The sequence below is a fragment of the Vicugna pacos genome, chromosome 4 (genome assembly GCF_048564905.1).
Source record: "Vicugna pacos chromosome 4, VicPac4, whole genome shotgun sequence".
Classification (NCBI taxonomy): Eukaryota; Metazoa; Chordata; class Mammalia; order Artiodactyla; family Camelidae; genus Vicugna; species Vicugna pacos.
In genome coordinates this window covers 79497019-79523083 of record NC_132990.1, presented here as the reverse complement: position 1 = coordinate 79523083, position 26065 = coordinate 79497019, and the positions used below count along the sequence as shown (strand labels likewise).

The window sequence follows — 26065 nt, the reverse complement described above, 5'->3', positions numbered from 1 at the left end:
AGAGATAGGGGTGGGTTAGTGGCAGGCCACCGTGGCGGACACCTGGAAAGGGGGCCCAGCAAAGGACTGCCTCGGTGGCACACAGGTGAGATACTTGGCGGGCCCCCCGGGTTAGAGAGGGAGGTCTCGAGAAAGGGTCAGGGCGCTGGGGTCCAGGAGGGGAGGAGCTGCAGGGGGCTGGGGCTGCCTTGGCCCGGCAGGGGCAGAATGGAGAAAGCGGGCCGAGTGGGGTCCTCGGGGTGGTTGTAAGCCCAGGCATGGAGCCAGGAAAGGGCGGAGGTCACAGATGGTGGCCGAACTGGGGGAGGAAAGGGCGGCTGGAGGCCTGTGCCTGGGGTCCCAGGGCCTTAGAGGCTGCAGAGAGGAGAGACGAGGGCGACTGCGCGCCTGGGACTTCGCCTGGCCGTGGGGGAGGGAGCCTGAGGTCCTTGCTCAGCTCTAAATGGGGCGGGACCGGAGGATGGCGCCGGGGCAGGTCAGGAGGGGAGGGGCTGAGAAGTGAGCGGGAGTTCTGGGGCTGAGTTCACAAGGCCAAGGCCCAGGCTCAGGGCTCCGTCCAGCTCGGCCGCAGCTGGTGACACGGCCCCAAGGTCCTCTGGGCATCAGGCAGGGCTGAGCTGGGTGGGGCCGTGGACCAGGGTCCCTGCTGGATTCGGGAAGGTGGTGTGAGGGCTGCAGGCAGCTGTCCTACGGAGGCTCCGCCAGACAGTGCAGCGGGTGGAGCACCAGATCCCCTTCCCCTGGGCAGAGGTGGACGCATCCCATGCTGCGGGGACAGCTGTCTGGTGGCTCACAAGTCAGGGTCTGCGAGGCAGCCTCAGCCGCCTCCTCCTTGGCCGGGTGTGGGGACCAGTTGAACACGGACCACCGTCGCCAAGCAAGGGTGATGGCAGCTTCACGTGCTTCGCTGAGCCCTAACAGAGGGAGGCCCTCATCTTGGCTCAGACCCAGGCTGCAGGGTTTGGGGGCTGGTCCTTCCTTCCCTTCTCCCAGGCTCGGAACCAAGTCCTGGTCAGTCCGCATCCCCGACCCGGGGATGGCCCATGAGCCCCCTTCCTGGGGACACACACAAGCACGCGCACACACACCTGCACACCTGCGCACATGCTTGCACACGCCCTCATGCTTGGGCTCACGACCACTCTGTTCCTCGCTCAGGGCTACCTGAGTCTGCAATGGGTCTGGGGGCCAGACGGGGCTTCCTGTGTGTGTCTCCTCCACCCTGCACTCGAGGCTGTCTCCCCACCACTAGATTGTCACACATCAGGTGCCTGTGGGTGGGTGGCGTGGCTCCTCCTGCCGCCAGGCAGGGAGATGTGGGAGTGGGGTGTCCCCTCTTCCCTGTGCCCCTTCCCACCCCCAGGAATAAACAGGCCTGACGGGGTCGGGGGTGCCAGCATCCTGATCTGCAAAACCAGCACTGGACGGTGAGAAGGGGCCACACACTGCGCACGCCCCGCACCAGCCCCCAGGGCTTTGTCACAGCTGTCTCCAGATGGCTCTAGGAGGGCCTCTCGGGCACCCCTGGTTGGGTCTGGGCGGGGGCAGCTCCAGGTACTGGGGCACCGTGCCCACTCCACCCTGACGAGGAGGGCCCAGGACGTGTGAATGACACTCTCCAGGGTCCTGTTCCCACGGTTTTGTGGGACTTGGGGGCACCCAGGGCTCTGGCGCCCCAGAGCCCCTGAGGGCTTTCTGGGAGGTGAGACCTGGAGCAGGTCTCAGAGACGTGGGGAAGATTGGGGTTGGGGTACTTAGACCAGGCGTGTCGGACCTGCCGGGGCGGGGTCGCTGCCAGGGCAGCCCCAGCCGTCCGCTGGCCTCCCGGCCCAGGTCCAGGGCAGCTGTGCCGTCCAGCCTGGCCCTCCCCTGGGCTCAGAGCCGGGCATCTGGCTGGAGTGCTGTCACTTCAGGGGATATCTGCAGTCCAGGGTCCCTGAGTCCCGGCAGCTGATAAAACTGGAAAAACCCAGTTCCCAGTCCATCTGCACAAACCCAAGAAATAAAATCACTTCCTTCAAAACAAAGTAGCTTTCCGCTGGAGCGCTCGCTCCCCGGTGCAGCCTGCGCGCCCCGCCCTGCTCTGCGGGGAGAGCTTTCTGAAGAGACAGTGTGTCTCAGAACAGAGACGTGCGTGTGTGTGCATGTGTGCGTGCGTGTCCGTGCGCTTGAACACAGTGGAGACTGTGTTTCAGGGTCCCCCTCCCACCCCAAAAGCCTGGGAGCTGTACTTGCTCACCAGGGAAGGGGGGGTGGGCGGTCAGACCCTCCCCGTGGTCCTGCAGTCCCCAGGCCTCTTGTTCCCTGGGCTGCTCCACGGTGACTAGACCCCACAACCCTCCCTCCCTGAGCCCCTCCCCTCGAGCCCACTCCCGTGTCCTCTCTGCCTGGAGGACACCAGAGGTGGTCCCAGGATGGTCGCCCGGGGGGAGCCCCTCCTGGTGCCCTTTCCTCACTGTCAGCCGTGGGTGGCAGGTGATGCCAGACACCCTGACATCCAGCCCTAGGACAGTGCGGGCTGAGCTGTGGCCACTGGGCACCTCGGCCTCCCACGCCTTCTCCAGCAAGCCCACCAGCCAGGGAAGACTGGCCGTGATGGCCCTAGGGTGCGCGGGGGCTGGTCAGAAAGGCTCTGCCTGCTGGACTGGCGGTGGGCCTCTTCACCTGCTGCGACCTGTCCCTCCCTCCTAAGAACCGGTCAGCTTACCTGGGGCAGGGGGAGCCTGGCCTGTCAGCCGCCTCACTGCTGGGGCCCCACCCTCCCACCTGCCTCCCTGGCCAGGTCAGAGGGCCTGAAGAGGTGAGCAGCTGGGTAGGGGCCCCCTTGTCAGGCTCAGATTGGCCCTGAAGGCCTCACCCGGCCCCGTCCCTGGGAACCTGCCCCATGGCCCCTGGGGGGTGCCCTGCCCCCTCACCAAGCCCCCTCCACACACAAGCCTCGCCCCCTCTCTCTTCCCAGCAGAGAGTCCCTGGAGGCTGGGAGGACAGATCTCGCAGGCCTCCCCATGCCCCAGGTGAACACAGGGACTTCCCCCACCCTGTCACTCTGGACGGGGGTGGCCCCGGGCTGCACGTGGGGTCCCCAACCGTGTGGCACCATCCTCCGCAGGGTCCCTGTGTCACCACGGTGTGTGTGTGTATGCTGGGGGCCCGTGGGGGACTCCTGAGCAATCAGCCCACCAGGCCCTTTCTGACCAGCCCCCACGCACCCCAGGGCCGTCATGGCCAGTCTTCCCTGGCTGGTGGGCTTGCTGGAGAAGGCTTGGGAGGCCGAGGTGCCCGGTGGCCGCAGCTCAGCCCGCACTGTCCCGGGGCTGGATGCCAGGGTGTCCGGCATCACCCTCTGAGCGGCCTGCAGGGAAAAGGTGCTTCCCCAGGGGCCAGAGTGGGCGAGGCCTCAGGACCCAGAGGAGGGCAGAGGCCAAGGTGGGGGTGGGAGGGGCTCCAGCCCAGCTCTGCACCCACAGGTCCGGCCCCCCTGGCCAACCACGTGGTACCCCCAGCCCACCTGCCCCCTCCCTTCCTTTCCCAGAAAACAAGCAGAGTCAGCTCTGGAAGCCCCCAGGGGGCTGGGCCTGGGCCCAGCAGGCCCAGATGGTGGTGGAAGATCTCAGGCCAGGATAAAGAGACTCGATCCGGCTGCCCACAGGGCCTGAGGCCATGGCTCAGGGCCCACAGTGGGGGACAGCCACATGGCTCCAGCCAGCAGCCCTCCCGGGTCCCAGTGCCACCCTCACAGGCCAACATTTCAGGACAAGCCCTGCCTGGTCTGCCCTCCACATTGTCCCCGCACAGCCCCCATCCCTGCGGGGCCTGAGACAGGATGGAAGGGGCCAGGGTTTCCCACAAGGCCCCTGTCCCCGCCACCCAGGCCCCCCACACCGACCTTGTGCTTAGGCCTGGCTGCCTGGTCACCGGGTGGGGAGGGCGACATGTGGGAGGAGTGGAGCTGGGTGCCTGCCTCCTGGCCCCTTTCTGACACTCGCCCACCGAGTCTGATGGGCAGGCTGCGTTGGGTGGGTCCACGTCACCATCGTGGCCCACAGGATGCCACCACGTCCTGGCATTCTGCACAGAAAGGAAGTACACAGGGTGGGTTCCTGCCTTGGACAGCCCTGTCCTCATGTGCGCCCAGTCCCTGGAACCGTGGACTGGCTTCCTGAGGATCAATGACGGTGACAGCAGGGGCAGCGCCCAGAAGGAGCGCTTCTGTCTCAGAGGATGCAGGGACGCTCTCAACCCCGGAACATGCACATGCTTGTGAACACGCATGTGGTGCCCACTCCCCCAGCGCCAGCTGGGGGACAGAACCAGGGGTGCGGGGGCCTTTCTCACTAACACATCCCGTGGGCTACTTTCTGTCCCGACAACGTTCAGCTCGGCCCCCACCAGGGGACACAGGAACTGAATTAGAGAATGTGGCAGCCCCCAGCAGGCCATCTGGGGCTGTCATGCCCCCAACTGACAAGCAGAAAAGGGGATTCTCCTACTGGCTGAAGTACCGGTCCCAACCGGGAAGGAAACCAGGTGTCTGCGCAGTGGCTGCAGGGGGCTCCCCGGAGGGCCACGCGGGCCTCCCACGCCTACGGGACCACAGCCCCCAAACGGAAGGCCTCTGGGAGGCTCAGGCACCTGGGAGTTAAGACGTGGGTCGGTCCACGGGGAAAACCCCGGCGGGCCGGCCAGGCAGGAAGAACGGAGTGAGCCGCGGAGAGAGGAGGGCCGGCTCTCACCACGCGGCGGGGCAGCCCGCGCCTTCTCCCTGCCCGCGCCGGCTCCTGGGCCGCGCCAGCGTCTGCGGGCTCCCCTTCCTTCTTCCCACGCCTGCTGCGTGCACGTGCCGCTGAGATGAACATCACAGCTTTGTATTTTGGAAGCGGAACCTTCAGCAGGACTGCGGCTGGCTGTGAGAAGGGAGTGGCCCGGCGACCGCGGGGTGGGGCGGGGACGGCGCTGCGCCCGTGCCGGGAGAAGGGCGCGCCCCTCCCTCGCCTGTAGGAGGGACCCCCCGTTGGGGGGAGTCGCCGTTTCCCCATCCTGTCGGGCAGTTCGCGTGCGCGGGGAAGGGAGCGAGCGCGAGGGCGTTGTGCCGCCGAAGGGGCAGGCGCACCTGGCATCGCGTTAGATCTCCCGGCCCAGATCTGCCCTCTGCTGCCCTTCGTGTTCGGGAGCCACACCCTGCGGACGGATCTTCTCTGCTGCCCGGCAGGATGTTGGTCAATGTGGGGGCTGGAGGCGCACGGTGGGAGGAGGGGGCTTCGTGGCGTGCTCCCGCGTGCCCTCCTCCCCTCCTGGTCCTGCCCCGCTCAGCGGGGACGCCTGGCGGGCGCGTCCCACAGACGGCTGTCCTGTGGCCCCAGTGGGCACCCCGGGCACCTCCCAACGCACCTACGGGGTGGGGGGCCCACCCCGGCAGGTGCAGCGACGGTGGGCTTCCGTCTCCCATCCTCCGCCAACTTCTCTGCCCTCTTGTGCCGGCTTATTACGTGTTTTGCTTTGTTTCAGAACTTTCCCAGTTTGTCTAAATATCCCACTTGAGGGTGTCAGTGTGTCCCCACGAGCGTCTGGCCTCCGCTTCAGTCGCCTTAGGCTTCCGTCTGGGCCGGTGGCTGCTTGAACCCCTCCCTCCCCTCCCCCTCCCCTCCCCTCCCTCCTTTCCGGGGTTCTTCCCTTAACCTTTGGTGGTTCGCCCACCCAGCTCCTCCTTCCCTGGGGGTTGAGGGTGGCGCTGGATGTGGCCTCCCTCTAACCGCACCCTGTCTTGCCGGAGACCAGCCCCCAGCCTGCAGCTTTTCAGGGGCTCCCAACTGCCCCACACCTCCAGCCCCTGGAAACCACTGACCCACTTTCGGTCTCTAAATTTGCCTCCTCTGGACATTTCATATAAATGGAGTCTCACAACGGGCGGCCTTTGGTGTCTGGCTTCTTTCCCTCAAGAGTGTCATCGAGTGTCAGAATTTCCTTCCTGCTTCTGGCTGAGTAACGTCATGGTGTGGTGTTGGCCCACACCCTCTGGAGTTCCGATGAAATTCGTACATGGAGGGCAGGGAAAGATGGAAGAAAGGTGGACACTCCAGATCGGCTGGGGTCACCAGCACCGGACCATCCCTACAAGGCTGTCCTGGGCGGCACAGCTGGCAGCTCTCTGCATCCATCACGGAGTCCTAGCTCACATGCAGGCCCTGCAGACCCAGCTGTGGGCTCCGTCCAGGTGGCCCGACCACACGGTGCCATCTCAGGGCTATCCTTGAGATGGCTCTGCGGTGGCCAGAGACCACGTCCCCTCTCTCTCCAAGCTCCCACGGTCCTGCAGCTGCCCTCCCACCACTGCGGCCTCTGGCTGCTCTGGCCTGTCCCCACCACGCACAGCCAAGCCCCAGCCAGCTCAGATGCAGACGTGGGGCCACAAAGGGTCCCAGATCTCTAGGGCCCTCTCTCCCTCATGGGGGCTGCTCTCCCTGAAATGGTCCCCCAGGGCCCCGGGAGGTCTCTCTTGCCAGGGCAGTCACTGTCCATCCAGATGCAGCTCTGTCCTCCCCTCCGTCTCACCGCCCTCAGGGATCCGGGAGATGCAGAAGAAAACGCAACTGCACTGCCCCAGCAACGTCACGGCTGCTACTCAGGCTGGGCCTGCGCGTCCACCCCGCCCAGGCCGGCTGCGTCAGCGCCCCGCTGTGGGGGGTGCCGCCTGGGACGCTCGCCCACCTAGGCCCCTGCCTGTCACACAGCTGCCACACGTCCTGACCGCAGGGGTGGGTTACTGAGAGAAGTGAGGGGCCGAGCCCGCCTGGGGGTTGCGGGTCTTCTGGCCTCTGAAGGTTCAGGTGCTGGTGAGTGTGTCCAGGGCTGGCTGGACCCACCTGTGTCTTTGGCCCCAGGCCCCCGCCATTTTGACTTTCAGGGTTTCTGCTCATGGAAAAGGCGGAAGGTGGGGTTTCAGGTGATGCTGACCCAGCCTGGGGACAGGCTGGTAACCACACCACCCAGAGCGTGAGGGGGACCGTCCGGCCAGGCTCAGAGAGAGGCTGCAGTGGGATGGGCCGAGGTGGGTGTCCCGGGCAGCCGGCCAGCAGGACAGCTGTGACAGCCCTCAGGCCAGCAGGGATGGGGGTAGGGGCGGCTATACTGACCCTGCAGGGCTACGCCTTGACTTTGGCCAAAGTCGGGGCCATCTGGACCTGCTGGGCTGGGGGCCACCAATCACCCCACACCCTCTCTGGGAAAGGCCCTGCTCTTGGAGGACAGGGCCAGGCAGGAGGGCAGGGGGTCAGGGACATCCTACAGGGCTCCCAGGGCTACCTGCCAGGGAAGGGTGGGGACCCGTCCCCTCTGCCCACAGGCCTGAGTCGTCGAGTCAGGCGCTGTACTTCCAACTTTTAAAGGAGGCACCTCTGTCCTCCATGGTGACACACATGGCAGCCGAAGCCCCTTGAAGTGGGTCTGTGGTTCCTCCCTCCCTCTGCTGGGGGGAACCAGCAGCCCTGTGGCCCAGGTGTCTCACTCTGCTTGTGCCTGCGTCTAGGGAGCCGGCCACCACCCGAGGGTGCACCCCAGGTTCAAGAGGAGGCGGCTCCCGCCTGCACACAGGGAGCCTCACCCTGGAGCTGAGTCCGTGTTTCCTGCCAGGCTGAGCAGGAACCACAGGCCTGGCGCTCTGGGGAGGCCAGGGGTCCAGTGACCCTGCCAAGTGGTCAGCACTCCTGAACCTGTTTCCCCATCTGTGCAGGGAACTGAAGACCCTCTCCTGCAGGTCTGTGCAGGATTAAGGGGGAGAATGTGGCCTGTGAGGTCCCACTCACGTGGTTGGGGCAGGGCGGGGCCCGTCCTCTTCTCTGCTTGGTCCTGCATCCAGACCCCACCCCAAGCTGCTGTCCCCTGCCTGGCCCAGGCCCCGGGCTGGTGAGGGCTCGGACCTGACTCTCAGGATGAGCTCTGCCCACAGGCATACCATGGGTCAGTGAGGGAAGGACCAGGGAGCGACCGAGGCGGGAACGAGACCATGGCCTTGGAAAGCCCTGGGCTACGACCCAGCTGCCGGCCCCCGCAGCAGAGCGGCCAATCCCTGGCTCGTGTAGGCAGGAAGGACCCCTAACCACACGCTCCTTAGCTCAAGACACCTTCACCCCTACCTCCACCCTTCCGTCCCCCCACACCCACCCGTCCATTCTACCGCGCATCCCCTGCAGTCATCCACGGGTCGGTGTCCACAGCCTCCTCTGTGACAGGCGCCACTCGGAGTGTGAGACGGGGCAACGGCCACGCACGCCTGCGCCTCGGCAGCCTGTGCCCTGGGGGCTCGGACACGCCAGCTCCTGGCCTGATGGCGGCAGGGGCCGCGCCTGGCGCCCCTCGGGTCTGTCGCTGGGGTGATTCCGTTGGGGCCGGGGGGCCAGCTTCCCGTTCCAGGATCTGCCTGGTTTCTGGCCCAACCTGCCCCGTGGAAGTGCCTGCGGAACCAGGCTCCACCGCCAAGGGGACACGGGGAGGTCTGTCTTCTGAGGGTTTTAAACAGCCCCTGCCCCAGACACCTCTGGAGGGTAGATTCCTGGAGGTGAAGGTCAGGCACCGAGCAGGGGTCTCCCTGGAGGTCCTCTGCCCTCTGGTGAGGCCATTTCCACGGGGGCTCTGGGTGCTCCCTGCTCCTCCCTGGGGTCTGGGAGGCTCAGGAGGGGAGGGCGGGTAGGCTGCAGTCCGTGCGTGCTGGGACGCAGTGTCCCGGCTTGTAGCTCTCTGCTCCTGAAGCGCCCTTACAGCCGGGGGGGTGGGGGTCAGACGTGAGCCACTTGTCCCCACATCCCCACTGGCAGGAAGCCCCTCCCCCCTCCCCAGGCTGGGGCACCTACGTGGGGTCCTCCCTGTGTGCCGGGGCCCCAGGGTCTGCGGAGTCACCCAGCAGGGGGTCGGGGAGGGTGAGGGGTTGCTCTGGGCACGACCTGGTGCAGCTCTGCACGACATGCAAAGACACCCGCTCGCACGTGCAGCCCCGGCAGGCGTGAGGCCAGCACTGGCGGGCTGGGGACGGGCATGGGTGCCCAGGGGCAGTCCAGGCCCATGGAGCTGAGGGTCCCCACCTGTGCCGCTTGCCCACCCCATGATTACTGTTGTTCACACTCCTGGATCCCAACCCGGCATGTTTATTTCACACTGGACAGTGAGGCAGCGCCTGGCTGGGGGAGGAAGCACCTCATCCTTCAACAGGCATCTGGGTGGAGTGACCAGTCTGCGGGGGGAGACAGAGCCTCAGGACGGAGGGGTGGGGTTGGAGGGAGAGAGGGGGCGGAGCCAGAAGGGAGACTGAGACACACACACACACACACACACAGAGGAAGAGGAGGAGGGGCAGGAGGGAGGGAGGAAGGGAGCCTGCAGTCCCGTCAGGGGAAGGGGAAGGGTGGGGCTGAGGGACATGCACCCCAGGGCGCTGTCCTGCCCCCAGCCTGGGCTCCTCAGGAAGCGCCCCACCACCACCTCGGGTCCCCAGACTCACTGCAGCCCTGGGCACCATGGGTGTGCGGTGCGCATGCTTGGGAGCCTGTGTGCGCTGGAGTGCCTCTCTCCCTGTGCACACGCATGTGTGCATGGCATATGCTCGTGTGTAGGCTCTGCACGTCTGTGTGTGTGCGTCTGTACGTGTTTTGTGCACATGCCTGTCAGTGGATGTGCCTGTTCTTGTGCACGTGCAAAGGGCCAGAGGCAGGAAACAGTGGGAAATGCTCCTGGAGTGAGGAGGGGGTGGCCTAGGTTGGGGCCTGGGTGGTGGGGGGAAGACCAAGGAGTCATGCAGCCTAGTTCAGGCTCAGGCTGAACACTTGGGGGTGCCGGGACCCCACATGTGACCTCGAGTGCAGGTTGTGGCCCCCCCCACCACAGGGCCACCGCAGGGCTTCGGGGGCCCAGGGGCAGACGCCCACTCTCAGTCCAGGCCCCCAGCGCAGCCCGGGAGCCGGCTACCTGTCAAGTCTGGGAAGACGATGTTGTTATCCGAGAGGCCCTGCGCTCTGACCAGGCAGACGAATTTGTCCAGCACCTCAGTCTGTATGGCCCACATCCTGCCTGGGGCCCAAGGAACAAAGCGTGGCCTTCAGCCACTAGGGTGGGTAGTGAGTGGCGGGTGGCCCCTGCCCTGAGGCGCCCCCCTCCTTCCCCCTCCTTCTCCACCGTGGCTGCAGGGCGAGGGGCTCACACAGCAGGTAGATCCTGAGGATCCCCTGGTCACTGGACTGTCTCCTGGAGAGCACGAGGGCAAACGTGGTGTAGTCAGTGTCGTACACCTGGACCTCCTCTGGGTCTCCCCCGGGCACTGGGGGTGTCAGGGCCACAGAGTCAGGGTCCTCCCACCAGCACCCCCAGGCTGTCCTCCCCTCTGCCCACCGCCTCACCTCCGCTGTTGTCCACCGAGAACTTCCCAGGCTGGGTCTCCGAAATCAGTACATAAGACCAGGTCACACAGCGACGGCCCCTGTCGGGGTGGGGGAGAGGCAGAGGAGGAAGGTTCCAGAGCCTGGCTGGGCCACCAGTGTCGTCGCCTTTCACAGGGGCTGCCCAGGCGGGCTCACCAGGGGAGCCCCTGGTTTTGAGCCCTGAGCAGAGCAGGGCCTGGCCGGCTGGGGACTTTGCCTCTCCCTGGAGGGGTGTCTCCGTCCTGGTCTGTCAGGTGTCTGGACCGCCCCCTCCTGGAAGAGTTGGGGGCGAGCTCTCCCCTGTGCAGCCTCAGTCCAGCCCCCCCACCCTGTGGACCACTCCCCAGCCTGGAGCAGGACCTGAAGTGTGCTCGGAGGAGAACCTGACTTCTGGGCAGCAAGGGGCCCTGAAGGAGAGCTGGGGGCCAGCACCCCAGCCAGCAGCCCTGGGCTTTGGGCAAGGTGGGGCGAGCGAGAGGGCGGAGCTGGGCCTGGCCTCCCTCCCTCCCTCTCCTCAGTCCCCAGTGAAGGGCCAGGTGCATGCACTTGCCTGAGAAGCAACTGGGCCACATCGCCTGGCCTGCCGGTGGGGGAGCGCTGGGGCTGCCCACAAGGCTTCCGAGGCTGCTTCTGCCCCGGGTCCCTCTCTCCCCACCTAATCAGCCTCCGAGACGCCCAGGCGGGGGTCCACCGCGGCTGAGCCCACACAAGGCTCTGAGGGCCGGAGGCGGGCCAGCGCAGGGGCTGGGTGCTGTCCCTCAGAGGCTGCACTGAGTCCCACTCTTGGCCTCAGGAGCTGCCCCTGGCGGACAGACCACCTTGCTTAGGCTTCTGGTTTCACACTACTTGGAACCAAACAGCCCTAAGCAAAGGGGTCTCTGGCAAGTGAGCAAGCAAGGCCACGGAGCCTGCAGGAGGGGCTGCCAGGAGAGGGGCCCTCGCAGCAACAGCCCCCCCCAGGAGGGCTGCACCGCCCTCCAGGGGCTCCCAGAGCTGTCCATCACGGCTCCCCACTTCCCCTCAATGGGGCGTCCAGGCCAGCCCACCAGAGCGCCTGCCACCCCAGACGGTCCTGGAGCAGCACACGGCTCAAGAAGAGCCAATCAGACACCACCAGCAGGCCGGCTTGGGTGTTCCCTCTTTTCTGGAATTGGGACCCTGAGAAGGACAGCAGTGTCAGCCACTGTCTTACCCCTGTGAGGTGAGAACCTGCTCGAACAGAAATCTAGGGCAGGCCAAGCTAAGAGAAGGAGAAAGAGGGGGTGATGGGGCCTGGATCACAGCTTTGAGCTGTTGGATCCAGCTGTACCTGAAATCCATTAGCCCACGGGCTCTTCTGAGTCTGTAATCTAGTAAGTGCCTGCCCTCGTTTGTGTACACCCCCAGAGCTGGACTGGGTCATTAGCAGCCCATGCTGGAAGTCACATTAGGAAGAAGGCCTGGGGAGAATGTGGCCCAGACCCAGGGTGGGCCCGAGTCACAGAGCCATTGGCTTCTAGGGGCACAGGCCCAGCGCCCTCACTCACCGGATCATGGCATACGACACTTCAAGGCGGCTGTCTTCACGCAGCTCGAACGTTGCTGTGAAAGGGCTCAGCAGGGACCTGTCCACAGTCCTGTGGGTGCTGCCTGCCAGGCCGAGGACGAACCACAGCCCCTGGAACTGCAGGAGGCTGGGGGTGGTGGAGTCCAGGAGCCCCCAGGGCCCCTCCCCAGACAACGGCTCCGGCTGGGCCCAGCCCGCTCCCACAGGCAGGACGCCTTGGGTCTGGCAGGGGGTGGTGATCCTGGCCCATGGCTGGCTGCTCTGAGCCTCAGGTTCCCATGTGTGCAGAGGGACTGAGATGTCCCCACCTCACAGGGACTGGCAGGGATTACAGAGGGAGTGGCGGGCCCTGGAAGGTCTCTCTAGGGTCCCCTTCTGTTGGAGGTCAGGGTAGGGGTGCCGAGAGCAGGAGTGGCTAGGCTGGACTCCCCTGGCAGGCATGGTCCTCCTCTCTCCCTGCACTTGGACCTCGGCCAGCTGCACCCCCCTCCCGACCAGCTCCTGACCTGAGCTGCTTGGAAGCTCCGCAGAACTGAGCTGCTGAGTGCCTGGTCCGCGGTCAGGCCCCTCAGGTCTCTCAGCAGGGCCAGCAGCACCCACAGGGCACACCAGGGCCCCATCCCAGCCAGGACAGAGGCAAGAAAAGTGGCCGTCGGTGCTGCTGGCTCAGACTCACCTCTTTATGTGCCTGCCTGGCAGGCGCCCCTCCCTGGAGGCGGGCCCCCTTCACCCTCTGCCTCAGGGCAGGCAGGAGAGGTGGGCGCAGAGGGCCTGGGAGTGGGCTAGGCAGGGGCGGGGCCCACCTCAGATCCAGCCCACCAAAGGTGGGGGCCTCTGGGTCTCAGCCTCGGGAGGGGGTCCAGCAGCCCCCAGGGAGGCCCCTGAGCCTTGCACTCTGATTTCTGAGACCCCCCCCAGCTCTGCACCCCATTGGCCCCCTTCCTGGGGGTCTGAGGCTGGCAGTGGCTCCCCCACCCAGCCCTACCTCCCCTGCACCCCTGCGACTGTGCATGCAGAACATGATGCTCCCGCCCCAACAGGAAGCACGACCTATCCCAGTCCCCAGGGGTCAGGGCCGCGGCGTTCTTGCAATAGGAACACGGTGCAGAGCCTGGACCTGCCAGCCCCTACGCTGTTCTGCACACCTCCAAAACCAAGTTGGAAGAACTGGGCCAGGGGTTCCGCAGTCATGACATGGGGAGAGCAAGGGCCAGGGAAGCCCAGCCTAGAGGGGGTGGGCACCCACACGCTGGTCCTGGGGGCTGGAGGGCAGTCGGGGAGGAGGGGGGCATGCTCTGGGCATGTGGCCCACCCCAGCCACCCTGGAGGGAAGAGCACAGCCTGCCCTCCCTCAGGCCGCCGGGTGTGTGCGTGGGCCCCACAACAGCGGGAAGGGCCTACACCTGACCAGGGAGTGTGTCCTGGGCCACCTCCCCCCGCCCTGGGCCTGGGGCGGCTTGTCCTGAGCAGGGGCTCGTCCGGCCCGGGTGGGGGTCTGGGGAGCCAATCCCCATTCCTTGAACTCCCTGGGGGAGAAGCTGCAAACGTCTGGGTGGTTCTCCATGACCTTCCACAAAGACCCCTTAGCCTCGGGCAGAAGCTGGGGCAGCAGCTCCCTCCCAGACCTCAGAGTGCCTGGCCTCCACCTCCCCCCTGCAGGCACCAACCCCACCCCAGTGATCCCCGCCTGACCCTAAACCCTTCCAAGGACCCACTGAAACCAGCCCTCTGTGCCGGGACACCCGGGCTGGGGTGCACCAGCCTGGCTGGAGGCTGCTGCCTCCCCGACACCGTCTTGTCCACAGGGTGCTCTGGGGAAGTTTGGAGCGCAGTGTGTCAGCATGGGACAGCGGCCCCTCCCCAAGTACCCCCACCCTGCCAGGGCCCCATGACGACCTGGCCTTCCCTGGTCAGCACGGGCCTTGGCACAAAGTGCCTGCAGCAGTGGAGGCCAGGGACGCCCTCGGTTGGACAACAGGTGCCCTAGGCCTGGGCTCCCCACCCCGGCCCCCTGCTCCCTCCCCTGCTCCACCAGCTCCAGTGCTTCCACCCTGGTGTGGGCCCAGCAGAGTAGGACCGCAGATGAAAAGTCAGCTTCCATAGATTTTTAAAGACATTTTTTCTTCTAAAGTATTAAAAACCACCTATTATAATTAAAAGGCAAAAATCAATTATTACATTTTTCCATAAAAACGACTCACCTAGAGCTACAACTGTTTCACTTAGTTTTTGAAAACTCATCTAGAGCTCATTAGACGTTTACGTGCAAATAAAACGCATCATGACGGTAGCACTCCGTACCTGCCGCCCCCCACCCGGGTAAGGAGCCGACTGGGAGGCCTGGGAGGGCAGGCGGGGCTGCTCTGTGGCCACGCGGCCCTGCTGGACAGACCCTGCTTCCCCAGAAGCCCCGAGAGCGGGGATCTGACGAGCCTCGCCCACGGCCCGAACCCACCCACACCGCAGAACAGAGGCCTCGTTTCTGCCCGGGAGGCACGGGGCCAGGCGTGCGGGGGGCTCTCTGGGGCACCGTCAGCTCTCAGCCCGGACCGTGTGACGCAGGTGCCCTGTGGCCTCCAGCTCTGCTCTGTGGGGTCCCTGCCTTCCCTGCTTCCCAGAGCCCGATCTCTCTGCCCTTCTGGGAGTCCAGTGCTGAGGGACACTGGGTGGGCACAGCCCAGTAGGGTGTCAGGAGCGGTCCCTACTCACTGTGGGCTCCTTCCAGGCTGGACTGGGTCAGTGAATGAGGAGGCGGGTGGGCAGGCAGGGGGGACCAGGGGCCTCTGACCCTGCTCTCCAGGGACCAGGCAGTGGTCCCCTCTGCTCTGTTATCATCACCTGGGGTGGCCTGGTCCTCCCCCTAGCCCAGGGGGGAAGCTGCTGGAGGGGACAAAATGGGGGCTGGGGTGGGGGTCCAGCCCTGGTGCCCCCTCAGCCTCACCGGAGGTCCGAGTGGCCAGGCCTGGACTTCAGGCCCCCAGGACCTGCCCATCCGTATGCCCAGGACCTGGCATGCAGTGGGCACTTCAGGAACACTAGGGTCCCCAGACGGGGTGGCCTGGGGCCGTTTCCCAGACCAAGCTTTGGCCCAGCCAGTTATCAGCTCCCTGACCCTCCGGCCCTATTCTGGCCCCAGCCTGGGGGGGGGGGGCCGCCATTTGCCCTCCCCCTCCCCCAAGTTCTCTGGAGGGAGGCTGGCGTGGGGAGGGGTGTGCACACAGTGCTCCTGCAAGCAGTGTGCCAGGCATGGTCACCCGCAGTGCCCCAGGGGACACTGCGGGTTGGCCAACTGGCAGCCACCATGTGGGCCTGGTTCTCGGTTCAGGCCTGGGCGGGCAGGGGCGGGGGAGGCTGGCGGGGGAGAGAAAGCCAGCCTCCCCCTGGGGACGGTGGTGGGGTCCTTGGACCTGTCAGGTCACAGGCCCAGCACCCTCCCGAGGGATTGGAGGTCCGCGGACGCCCTCAGCTGCTCAACCCGGGGCGGTGCGTCTGGACGGGCTCTCACCAGCAGGGGCCAGGATGCCAGAGCACTTCCCTCCCCCAGTCTCCGGCAGCTGTCCCTGCCTGTGGGAGCCCCTGGGGGGACTCTGGAGGGAGGGGTACAGTTGGCCCCAGCGTGATCTGTTCCGTGCTCCCGGGCAGGGGCCGCTGACTCTCAGCCTTCAGGTGTTTGCAGTGGTAGATCTGATCCTCTGGCCTTTTCTCTACCCTAGGGGGACCCTTGGCCAGGGACAGGCAAATTGGCTGGGACCTTGGTGTGTGGAAGGGCCACCCAGTTTGCCTGGGGGAGTGTCCCTGTCCCCAAGCCCACACCTCCTCTTGACAGTCTGGAGTCACTTGGAGGGACCCCTCCAGGCCGCCTTTGGCAGGTGAGGACCCCTTCCCTCATTTCCAGCCCCTGCCTGCCTCTCCCTGGGCCTCGGAGCTCCATCATTCCAGAAAAGTCTCTACAGATCAGAGGTCATCTTGTGGTCCCTCCTGGCTGATGACCTAGGACAGATGCTGGCTGTGGGCTCCTGAGGGGCACTCAGTCTGTCCAGGAGTCCCTCCCCTGTGCACCCAGAGCCCCTGCGCTCACCCCAATTGTGGCAGGTGAGAAAGGCAGGCCTGCTTCCTCAGGTTGGGGTACAGACCCCCCACCTCTCCTGCCTGCCCTCATGATCTCCCTTAGGGGCACCCGGCTGCCCAATGCCAGGAATGGACTCAGCGCGGGGCAGGGGTCAGTCCTGCTCCCAGGCCAGTCCCATGCTGTCTGGCCCTGCCAGCCCCTGAGGCGGCTGTGAGGGGCAGCTCAGCCTCCCACCCTCCTGCCAGCTCGCCCCAGACCCAGGCACCGAGTCCAGGAACTGGGAGGGGGGGTCTCCCTGCCTGCCCCCTTGAAATCGCCTGCCCCTCCCTAGCGGCCCATCCTGCCTCAGGCCACAGGGCTCCTGCCTCCCAGGAGGGAGGAGCTCAGGGGTCAGCAGGAGGCCAGGAGGACCTCTGTGGGGGGCCACACATCCTTCTAGAAAAGGCCAGAGTGTCTGGACAGGGGTGCACTCAGGTCTGGGCCAGCTCAGGGCAGCCCAGAGAGGCCAGCAGAGCAGGGGTGTTCAGAGTCAGGGAGCAGAGAAGGGCAGGGGCGGCCATAGTGAGGGGCCGACGGAGGAGGGGACACCAGGGTTGGGGGGGCAGGGTCGATGGAAGAGGGGACACCGGGGCCCAGCAGGGCAGGGCACCAGACACTCTAGGCTCTACCCTGCCTACCTCCCCGGAGGGCTCCTGTCCAGGAGAATGAGCCGCTGCCCCTCCTGGGCCACCTGGGAAGCAGCCCCACGTGTCCAAGAGATGACTGGGTGAGCAGCGGCCCCGGCGGGGTCCAGCACAGTAAGAAGTCAGGGCCCAAGGCTAATGGTGTTTAATGAAGGCAGCGCCCTGAGCTCCTGGCAGGGGCGAGGGGCAGCTTTGGGGGCAGATGGGAGAGTCCCCCGCTCAGAGAGGGGGGCAGTGGGTGCCCCCACCTCCAGAATCTTGGCTCTCTCTCGGGGCGTGGCTGCTGCCCGGTCTCACCTCCTCACTTCTGCAGCAGAGACGAGACTCAGCTAGTGAGGGAGCCGCAGGGTGCCCACCCCTCACCTCGCCACCCAGCCGGCGCCGCCCACTCACCGTCCAGGATGTGGAACTGGTCAGCAGCCTCACAGAAACCTGGGGGCCGGGGCAGGGGTCAGAAGTGGCAGAGGCGAGACACGAGGGGGCAAGGCAGACCACCGGGGGCCCGGGACACTCACCGTACTTGGGGAAGAACAGGATGTGGTCCTCGGTCAGGTTGGTTCCCTGGACCCGCTGCTCAAACACACTCAGGACCGAATCCCTTACGGGGAGCGAGCGGGCTGCGGAACACAGGGCTCCTGGCACCTGCTGGCTGGTGGGAGCAGGGCCCTCTGGGAGCTGGGCTGTGTGCCTGGGGCTGTGACCCCCGCCCCTCCCGGTCCCCTCTCTGTCCCCATCTCAGGCAGGGGAAGTCGGAGGAGGGGCCGTGTGTCCAGCTGGGCTTGCCCAGTTCCACCTGGGCGGCCCTGGGTGTGTGTAGACCCGGTTCCTGCGTGGACGTACCGTACAGCTTCACCGACAGCTGCCGCGCCCGTTCCAGGTACAGGATGGCGAAGGACCCGTAGTCCGTCTCCCCGACGACCACGTCCACTGCCCCTCGGGCCCCTCGGGCTAGGCGGAGCCGGGTCAGCCACGTCAGCCCCTTCCCCAGCCCCGCACCCTCATCCCCAGCTGGTCTTGCCTCCTCACCTTGGAGCAGAAAGCGACCTGGGAGCCCCGTGTCTCCGTAGAGCTGACGCACCTGCCAGCAAATCCCATCCCTGGGAGAGGTGGGGGTTGGGAGGAGGCACGGCAGGCTTGGGGTCCCCAAACTGGGCAGGACCTCTTGGGACACTGGTCCAGACCACAATGGGGGCAGGGCTAGGGGCTGAGGTGGGGCAAGGGACTGAGACGGGAGTCAGGGGCTGGGTGGGGTCAGGGTCCGTGCCGGGACTCACAGCTTTCGGAAGGTGCTGACGGCCATGGCTGCACCCTGAGGAGCCACGTGCAGTGTGGTGGCCTCAGCCCGGTGGCCCTGCTCCTGCAGAAAACGACACGAGGAGGCCACGGCCACAAGGAGCCACGTCCCTGCAAACTGGAGGACAGGCCATGTGAGAGCAGGTGGGGATGGGGGCTGCAAAGCTCCTACCCTCCACCTCCTCCCAACTCTACCTGCTGAGCATTGAAGTTGGCCTTGGGCTGAATGGTGCTGATGGAGGAAGGGGGCCTAGGGGGTCTCTGAGCCCTCTGGCCCAGGGAGCTGGTGGCCAGGAGCAGAGTCAAGAGGGTTGCAGTCCTGGCGGCCAGCATGGCGACGGCAGCAACAGTGACAGGACTGGGGGAGGCTCAGGGCAGGATGGTCAAGTCCCAGGTCAGAGTCCACTGTCTGGGTCCACCCACCAGCCCAGCCCAGGAAGTCTATGACTGCCTTCCCCCTCCCCAAACCCTGCCCTGGGCCAGGGTGCCCCCCAGCCTCCTCATGAACTCAGCCTCACCCTTGACCCAGCACCTCCCGGCAGGGCCCTGATGCCACGTCCTGTGTACAAAGTCCGAGCTGTCCTCTGGCTCTGCTTCCACAAGTCCCACCTGACTTCCACTGTGGCTGGAGCTCATCCCTTTGCACGGTTATTCCCCTTCAACTGCGAACAGTCCCTTGAGGTAGGAACTGGTCTTATCCTCATAGCGAAGAACCCGAGTTCTTCAAGCCATTTGCTCAGAGCGCAACACTGGGAACTGCCCGAGCCGGGTCTTGAGCCGCGTCTAACCCTAACCCTAACCCTAACCCTAACCCTAACCCTAACCCTAACCGAGCTCATGAGCCTCGCCCACAAGCCCCGCCCACGGGCCCGGGCGCCGGCCGCCGCCTCTCCCGGCTGCCAGGGGCGCTGTTCCGGGTGAGACCGAGCACGCACAGGCGCACTAAGAAGCGCCGCCTGGGTCGCGGGGCCCGAAGCGCAGGCGCAGTAATAGCCGACTCGGGCTGCCGGGCTCGGACCTCCGCAGCGATCGATGCCTCGGGGCTCGTGGCGTTGGCCTGGCGGCCTCCATCATAGAGACGCGGCGGCCGGAGCGGCGGCCGGGGGCGGAAGCGGGTCCGCGGGCCGAGCCCGGGCGCCGGGGCGGGGGCAGCGGAGCGGGGCGGAGGCGGCCGCGGTGAGTGGGCCCGGCCTGGGGAGCGTCGTCACGGGCTGTGTTCGGACCCCAGCACCCCGGCCCCGGGAAGCGTCGTCACCCGGCCCGATCCCCGGCCCGGCCGGCCCAGCCCCTCGGCCTTCGACCCCAGCCGCGCCCTCGACTAATGAATGAGTCGCAGAGGCAGTCGGCGCCGGGACAGGGGGAGCCGAGCCGAGGCCCCGCCCCCGGCAGCCCCTCGGAAAGAGGGTGGGAGGGGGCGCTGGGCGGTCCCGCTCCAGCCCCGCCCCCAGCTCTCCTGGCAGTGGCCGCGCTGGCCCCCTGCCTGCCTGGCTGGGCTCTCCTAGGCCACAGGGCCGACCAGGACCGGCTGGTGTCCCTGGTGGCTTCTAGAGCGGGCGGGCTGGCCCTCCTCCTGCCAGCCCCAAGTCTCTTCTCGGAAGGACCTCTGTCCCATGCTGACAGCTCCGAAGCCTGGGACAGCAAGGTCAGAGTGACAGGGTGCGCGGGGGGTCACTGACCCTTCGTTTCTTGACCTCGGAGCGGTCACCAGCCCTGGCTGCCAGATGTCTCCCTAGGACCCTGTTGGGGGAGGTCAGTGGGCCTCACTCAGAAAGCCTGTCCCCGTGGGGGAAGGGTCTTTTGGGGTGAGGGTGGGTCTGGGGTCCCCAGTGTTCTGCCGCATGCTCCACCTCAGGCCAGAGGAGGTCTGGGAGTTCTGAGAGGTGTCTGCTGCCTATTCCAGGGAACCACTGGGCCTTGCAGGGGCGCTCAGGAGTGTGGGGCCCGAGGAGCACGGCTGTCCAGGGGGCCTTGGTGAAGCTCTTGGACCCTTGGCCAGACGGGTAGAGCCAGCTGGTCCGCCGCACATGCTCAGTCCAGTGGAATTCCCAGCAGGGCAGTTGGTGGGGTGGGAGGAGCCCCCCTGGGAGGCCTCAGCTCACCCCTGGCCCCTGCATCTTTCTGTGGGTCTGGAGGCCAGTGTCCTCTCTGGTCTGACTGGTGGCTAAGGGGACCGTGCATGCGTTTCAGGGCTGCCTGGGCAGAATGTCACGATGGACGAGGGGGGCACACCCCTGCTCCCCGACAGCCTCGTTTACCAGATCTTCCTGAGCTTGGGCCCAGCTGACGTGCTGGCCGCTGGTCTGGTGTGCCGCCAATGGCAGGCCGTGTCCCGGGACGAGTTCTTGTGGAGGGAGCAGTTCTACCGCTACTACCAGGTGGCCCGCGACGTGCCCCGACACCCAGGTCAGCACTTGCACTCGGCCCCGAAGCCCATTGGTCCTCACGCTGGTCTGGGATAGCCAGACCGGGCTTCCAAGCCAGGGCCTGGTAGGGAGGCTGAGGGGCAGGGCTGGGCCCCTCGCTGTCAAGGCATCAGGGTGACACCCCCCTCCCACAGCGGCCACGTCCTGGTACGAGGAGTTCCGGCGGCTCTACGACACGGTGCCGTGCGTGGAGGTGCAGACTCTCAGGGAGCACACTGACCAGGTCCTGCACCTCAGCTTCTCCCACTCGGGCTACCAATTCGCTTCCTGCTCCAAGGACTGTACCGTGAAGGTGAGGGCAGCCCGACCCGGTGGGGAGAGAGGCCAGGCCAGGGGTGACAGCCAGGAACAAGAAGCCGCTGCCCGATGGCGGTTTCTGGGCACCGGCTTGGCTGAGCCGGCCAGGAGAGGGGCCCAGGTGCCCCCTGACTCGGCCCCTCCTCGCAGATCTGGAACAACGACCTGACCATCTCGCTGCTGCACAGCGCAGACATGCGGCCCTACAACTGGAGCTACACCCAGTTCTCCCAGTTCAACCAGGACGACTCGCTGCTGCTGGTATCGGGGGTGTTCCTAGGGCCCCACAACTCCTCCTCTGGCGAGATCGCAGTCATCAGCCTAGGTGAGAGGGGGCCTGGGGGGGGCGGCCCTCGGGGGAGGCCCCGCCCCTCCAGGCCCCACCCTCTCCCGTCTCTGCTCCTCCCACCCCGGCCACGCCCTGGTCCCACCCCCCCGCGCAGACAACCCTGCCGCATCTAGCCGCTCCCGCCAGACACCTTCGCCCTGCTGTCTCGCGTGCGCAACAAGCCCTACGACGTGTTCGGCTGTTGGCTCACCGACACCAGCTTGATCTCGGGCAACCTGCACCGCATTGGGGACATCACGTCCTGCTCGGTGCTCTGGCTCAACAACGCCTTCCAGGTGCGCATGGGCGGGCCCTTCGGTCGCTACAGCCCCCACCCACCCATCCCCTACATAGCCCATTCCCACCCCTGCGCTCCCCACTCCAGGACGTGGAGTCTGAGAACGTGAACGTGGTGAAGCGGCTCTTCAAGATCCAGAACCTCAATGCCAGCACCATCCGCACCGTTATGGTGGCCGACTGCAGCCGCTTCGACAGCCCTGACCTCCTGCTGGACGCCGGCGCCCCTGACAATGCCCCGGGCCGCGTCTTCGACCTGGGCAGTGACGGTGAAGAGGAGGAGGCCAGCCCGGGCCCAGCCGGCGCCAAGGGCTTGAGGCGCCTCCTGGACGGCCTCCTGGAGGGCCGGGCACAGCCCCAGCTGTCGGAGCGCATGCTGGAGACCAAGGTGGCGGAGCTGCTGGCCCAGGGCCGCACCAAGCCCCCCGAGCCCAGCACAGCCGACGCCAGAAACAAACTGCTCATCTTCACCACTGGCTGCCTCACCTACTCGCCGCACCAGATCGGTGAGGGGCCCCAGGGTGAGGCTGCCCTGGGCAGGGGTGCTGGCAGTTTATGGGCGGAGGCCCAGCCCTGGTTCAGCCTCCTGGGTCCGGGGCCCACAGGGCAGGCAGCGCCCCCAGGCACCCAGGTTCTGCCTGGGCTGAGGGCTGCCCTCCCGGCTGTCCTGCAGGCATCAAGCAGATCCTGCCGCACCAGATGACCACGGCGGGACCTGTGCTGGGTGAGGGGCGGGGCTCCGACGCCTTCTTCGATGCGCTGGACCACGTCATTGACGTGCACGGACACATCATCGGCATGGGCCTGTCGCCTGACAACAGGTGGGCCCCCAGCAGAGTCCCGGGCGGGGTGTCCAGGGGTGCGTACTGAGCGGCATGCCCCTCGCAGGTACCTGTATGTGAACAGCCGTGCCTGGCCCAGCGGCTCGGTGGTGGCTGACCCCATGCAGCCGCCGCCCATTGCGGAGGAGATCGACCTGCTGGTGTTCGACCTCAAGACCATGCGGGAGGTGAAGCGGGCCTTGCGTGCCCACCGCGCCTACACACCCAACGACGAGTGCTTCTTCATCTTCCTGGACGTCAGCAGGGACTTCGTGGCCAGGTCCGGGCGGGGCGGGGCGGGGGAGGGGTGGGCCCCGAGGTGCCTGGCGGGGCTCATCCCAGGCTGTCCTGCAGTGGGGCGGAGGACCGGCACGGCTACATCTGGGACCGCCACTACAACATCTGCCTGGCCAAGCTGCGGCACCAGGACGTGGTCAACTCGGTGGTCTTCAGCCCCCAGGAGCAGGAGCTCCTGCTGACAGCCAGCGACGATGCCACCATCAAGGCCTGGCGCTCACCACGCGCTGTACGTGTCCATCAGGCCCGGCGCCCCCGCCCACGCCCCTTCTTCTCCTGGTTTGCCAGCCAGCGGCGCTGAGGGGCACTGGGACCCACCAAGGACACGACAGAGGCCCGTGGCCCTTTGCCGGGCTCTGGGCTGCTGCCCCAAACACACTGGGTGGCAGAGAAACTTGCAGCAGTAATGCCTTAGGAAGGGGGGTCTAGCAGGGCCGCAGGGAGGGGACGGCCCGGCCCCGCCACGCTCGCACATGCACACCCCCTCCCACAGCTGTGATGCTCGTACTGGGCAGCCAGGTGTCTCCTGGCTGGCTTGGGGCGTACAAGACACTGGGGGCCTCTTGCCCTTCACCCACTCTCTTCCCCTGGGCCTGGGCCTGGGCCCTGGGCCGGTCAGTATGACATGTTCCAGTATGACATGTCCAGCCACCCTGCAGGGCCCTGCTGGTGTCTGCTGGGCCGAATGTGGCCCAGGCAGCCCAGGCTCCCTCCTCTGGGAACTGTCCAGCAAGCAGGGTCGAGGTGCAGGGCAGGCTACAGTGGGCCCAGGGGACATGCATGTCACTGGTCACGTATTCAGGGTCTGAATAAACAGTTGGCAATAGCACATGGCCGTCCAGTCTCTGTGCAGGGAGGGCCCGTGGGCTCTCATCCTGCCTGCTAGACAGGAGGCGGGATGCCCGAGGCCGCACTGGAGCTGCCCTGAACTGGCCAGCGTGACTCGAGTGTGTTCCTGGCTGCTGCTCCCACGGCCTCTGAGGAGAAGAGGCCCCGAGTGCAGAGGCCCCTGAGCACGTCCGCCACACCGTGCACACCCTGCCAGCAAGGGGACACAAAGGGACACTCAACCTGGCAAGTCTAGGCAACAAGCAGCGGGCTGGGAGGGGCCAGGTGGGGGAAGCAGGAGGGGCTGTGTCCACCCGGTGGGGACAGGAGGGCAAAGTGCCCAGAAGAGCCAGCCACCAGCACAGGCCACACACCGAGGCTGGAGCCCCAGGCCCCTGGGTTTGTCTTAGAACCAGCAGATAGGTGAGAACAGGGAAAGGGGGAAGCTGGAGCGCTCTGCCCAGGACACGCCTGGAACCATGGACAGGAGCCAGCAAGCCCCCAGGTGCAGCCGTGCTCCGGAGGAGCTGCAAGGTAGCACGATTTCTGGGAGAGACTTAAGATGTGTCTATAAAGCCAACAAGGAAACCTACAGAAGTCTCTAAAACAAAATCAGGGGAACAGGAATCAAGAACACGCAGAAGCTGAAAAATTAAGAAGGAACCAACGGAGAACATGTAGAGTGATCAAAATTAGCTCCGTGCAGGGGGAGAGGGCTGGCCAGGCCTGCCTCATGTGACAACGGGGAAGCGGAAGGGAGGAAGAAGCAGATACGCTGTCGGGGGGGCAGGCAGATGTGTGGACGCGGGCCTGAGCGTGTGAAGACGGACCCCAGAACACGTGTGCCGAGGTCTGACCGAGGAGGGGAACCACATGCTCAGTGCGGATGTGAGCCTGCGTCCCAGCACGGAGACCGAGGAGCCTCAGAGCTCGGAGCGGGGGCTCGGGGTGCAGGTGAGGTGGAGCAGACACGGGGCCCCGTGCCTCCCGCGGTGTAGCCGAAGGGCAGAGGCGAAGGGCACTGCAGCAGGTGGGTCAGGAGTGGCAGCAGAGGCGGCACCTCCTGCAGGCACTCACCCCCTCACCCCGGTACCTGGCCGAGCCCAGCGCAGCCATCAGCATGGAAGTCAGCAGCCGGGAGCAGCCTCGTGAAGCTGAGCGAGTGAGGAAGGGTCCCGGCTTTGTTCTGCCCCCTTTTTCTTTGGTGCCAGGTGATCCCCTGGGGCCGCGGGGACGCACAGGAGCCTTGCTTGCTGTGCGGGACTGCTGCGAGTCCAAGAGCCCCTGTCCCTTTGCTCTCTGCTCTCCTGCTGCATGGACCCAGGTGTGACCGGACCAAGGACGGGCGCAACACAGAGGAGGGTAGTAAGAGCCAGGCCTCGGGCTGAGGCCCAGACGCAGTGCCGGCACCCAGACCAGAGGCAGCAGCCTGGGAAACAGCCCACAAAGTGGTCCTGAGCGCCCAGGATTCCCCTCGGGCTGCAGGTCAGACCCCAGGCTCTGAGAGCCTCTGCAGAGCAGCACCGGAGTCCCAGCTGGGAACTGGGCCATGCACACGCAGGGCACAGCTCTGGGGCCTGGGCTGACACTCGGTCCGGCCCACAGATGGCAGTGGACGTGGGCCTGAGCCTAACCAGACCCAGGGCCTGTGAAGCAAAGGCATCAATCTTCTCCACAGGATTTCAACCAGACCCAGATCTGATGAAGTCACACTCAGAGCTGCAGAATATACCCCACAGGTACTTACTAGCATGCAAAGAACTGAAAAGTCCAGCTCCAGAGAAAGGACGCTGAGCAGTGCCGAGGGCCGCCAGGTTGTCTGAGACTCTGGCAGCCGTTACACACTGCTGGAACAGGCACTCGCACACACTCTGCAATGGATTTTAAGATGTAAACATCTCAGCAAAGAAACAAAATTAAAATAACCGAAACTTAAAACTCACTAATTGACTCAGTAGCAGAACGGAGACATCAGAGGAGTCAGTGAACTTGACTAAAGACAGAACAACTGAAATTCTCCAACCAGTACCAAGAGAAAAACGGATATCTAAAGAAAAATCAGTGCTGCAAGGACCTGTGGGACGAAAGTCAAGTTCTAACGTTTGTGTCACTGGAGCCTGAGAGGAGAGGAGGAAGAGCTTTGAAGAAATAATGGCTGAGAACTTCTCCAAATACAGCGAAAGACATAAACCTACAGGTTTAAGAAGCCGAGCAAACCTAACACAGGACAAACCCAAAGACACCCACAGCCAGACACGTCACGCCAAACTGCTGAACGCTGAGACGAAGAGTCACGAAGCAGTGAGACATCACACCTAGGCCCAGGGGAGCAGCGGTGTGGGCGCCCGCAGGCTTCTCAGCAGCAGCCACGGAGGCCACAGGAAGCGGCACAAGACGTTTTAAACGCCGGGGAACAGGACAGGCTGTCGGCCCAGAATTCTGTATTCAGTGAAAACCACCTGCTTTAGTAGAACTGCCAGTGCTGGCTCTTCTGACAGGAAGGAAATGGTGTCAGGAGGAAACGCAGAACGTCGCCATGAGGGAACCGCGGCACAGACGGTTAATGGACTCCGTCCTTTGGATGTGTCTGCGGCTGAGGGGAAGTCGGCTACGACATCGTCTGGTGACGCTGACAGCACGCACAGCGACATGGGGGGGCAAGAAGGGGTCCAGGGGTGGAAGGTCTCTACGTCCCAGTTAAGAGAAGAATACTCGTTCCAAGTCAACTGTCAAAAACGGAGGATGTCGTGACCCTTAGGACAACCACTAAAACTGCAGAGTCA

General features: G+C 65.4%; 3 protein-coding genes across 9 annotated transcripts; 1 reads left to right on the top strand and 2 right to left on the bottom strand.

The window, feature by feature from the left end:
• Positions 1–9118: 9118 nt before the first annotated feature.
• Positions 9119–15226, bottom strand: LCN12 (lipocalin 12). The gene is made up of 6 exons (XM_072960549.1): positions 12453–15226; positions 11927–12063; positions 10380–10459; positions 10184–10300; positions 9952–10053; positions 9119–9220 (listed from the first exon to the last, which is right to left on the bottom strand). The coding sequence occupies exons 1-6, from the start codon at positions 12564–12566 to the stop codon at positions 9192–9194; spliced, it is 579 nt and encodes a 192-aa protein (XP_072816650.1). The 5' UTR covers positions 12567–15226; the 3' UTR covers positions 9119–9191.
• A 1601-nt stretch (positions 15227–16827) lies between these two features.
• On the bottom strand, positions 16828–18954 carry C8G (complement C8 gamma chain). 4 transcript variants are annotated; one of them, XR_012072376.1, is made up of 8 exons: positions 18510–18954; positions 18187–18359; positions 17973–18109; positions 17725–17795; positions 17539–17646; positions 17214–17347; positions 17092–17130; positions 16828–17005 (listed from the first exon to the last, which is right to left on the bottom strand). XR_012072376.1 is itself a non-coding variant. In XM_031676134.2 (8 exons), exons 1-8 carry the CDS (start codon positions 18625–18627, stop codon positions 16992–16994), a joined length of 762 nt encoding a protein of 253 aa, XP_031531994.1. In that variant the 5' UTR covers positions 18628–18954; the 3' UTR covers positions 16828–16991. The 4 variants fall into 4 exon arrangements, 2 of the variants coding, with proteins under 2 accessions (XP_031531994.1, XP_072816649.1); XR_012072375.1 differs by having other exon boundaries at positions 17214–17343; XM_031676134.2 differs by having other exon boundaries at positions 17214–17315.
• A 75-nt stretch (positions 18955–19029) lies between these two features.
• On the top strand, positions 19030–23283 carry FBXW5 (F-box and WD repeat domain containing 5). Of its 4 annotated transcripts, none has more exons than XM_072960544.1 (9): positions 19030–19167; positions 20179–20394; positions 20549–20706; positions 20862–21036; positions 21187–21335; positions 21425–21857; positions 22010–22157; positions 22225–22437; positions 22512–23283. In XM_072960544.1, the coding sequence occupies exons 2-9, from the start codon at positions 20202–20204 to the stop codon at positions 22753–22755; spliced, it is 1713 nt and encodes a 570-aa protein (XP_072816645.1). In that variant the 5' UTR covers positions 19030–19167; positions 20179–20201; the 3' UTR covers positions 22756–23283. The 4 variants fall into 4 exon arrangements, with proteins under 4 accessions (XP_072816645.1, XP_072816648.1, XP_072816647.1 ...); XM_072960547.1 differs by having other exon boundaries at positions 19032–19167; positions 21425–21842; XM_072960546.1 differs by lacking the exon at positions 19030–19167 and adding an exon at positions 19282–19633.
• The last annotated feature ends 2782 nt before the right edge of the window (positions 23284–26065 follow it).

Coding starts and splice junctions, on each gene's coding strand:
- LCN12 (XM_072960549.1), bottom strand. CDS start 12,566: ATGGGGCCCTGGTGTGCCCTGTGGGTGCTGCTGGCCCTGCTGAGAGAC. Junction 12,064..12,452: donor GGAGCTTCCAAGCAGCTCAG/GTCAGGAGCTGG, acceptor AGCCTCCTGCAG/TTCCAGGGGCTGTGGTTCGT. Junction 10,054..10,183: donor CCTCAGGATCTACCTGCTGT/GTGAGCCCCTCG, acceptor CTTGGGCCCCAG/GCAGGATGTGGGCCATACAG.
- C8G (XM_031676134.2), bottom strand. CDS start 18,627: ATGAGCTCCAGCCACAGTGGAAGTCAGGTGGGACTTGTGGAAGCAGAG. Junction 17,796..17,972: donor GTCAGCACCTTCCGAAAGCT/GTGAGTCCCGGC, acceptor CACCTCTCCCAG/GGATGGGATTTGCTGGCAGG. Junction 17,316..17,538: donor GCTGTCGGTGAAGCTGTACG/GTACGTCCACGC, acceptor TGTGTTCCGCAG/CCCGCTCGCTCCCCGTAAGG.
- FBXW5 (XM_072960544.1), top strand. CDS start 20,202: ATGGACGAGGGGGGCACACCCCTGCTCCCCGACAGCCTCGTTTACCAG. Junction 22,158..22,224: donor GGCCTGTCGCCTGACAACAG/GTGGGCCCCCAG, acceptor TGCCCCTCGCAG/GTACCTGTATGTGAACAGCC. Junction 22,438..22,511: donor AGCAGGGACTTCGTGGCCAG/GTCCGGGCGGGG, acceptor GCTGTCCTGCAG/TGGGGCGGAGGACCGGCACG.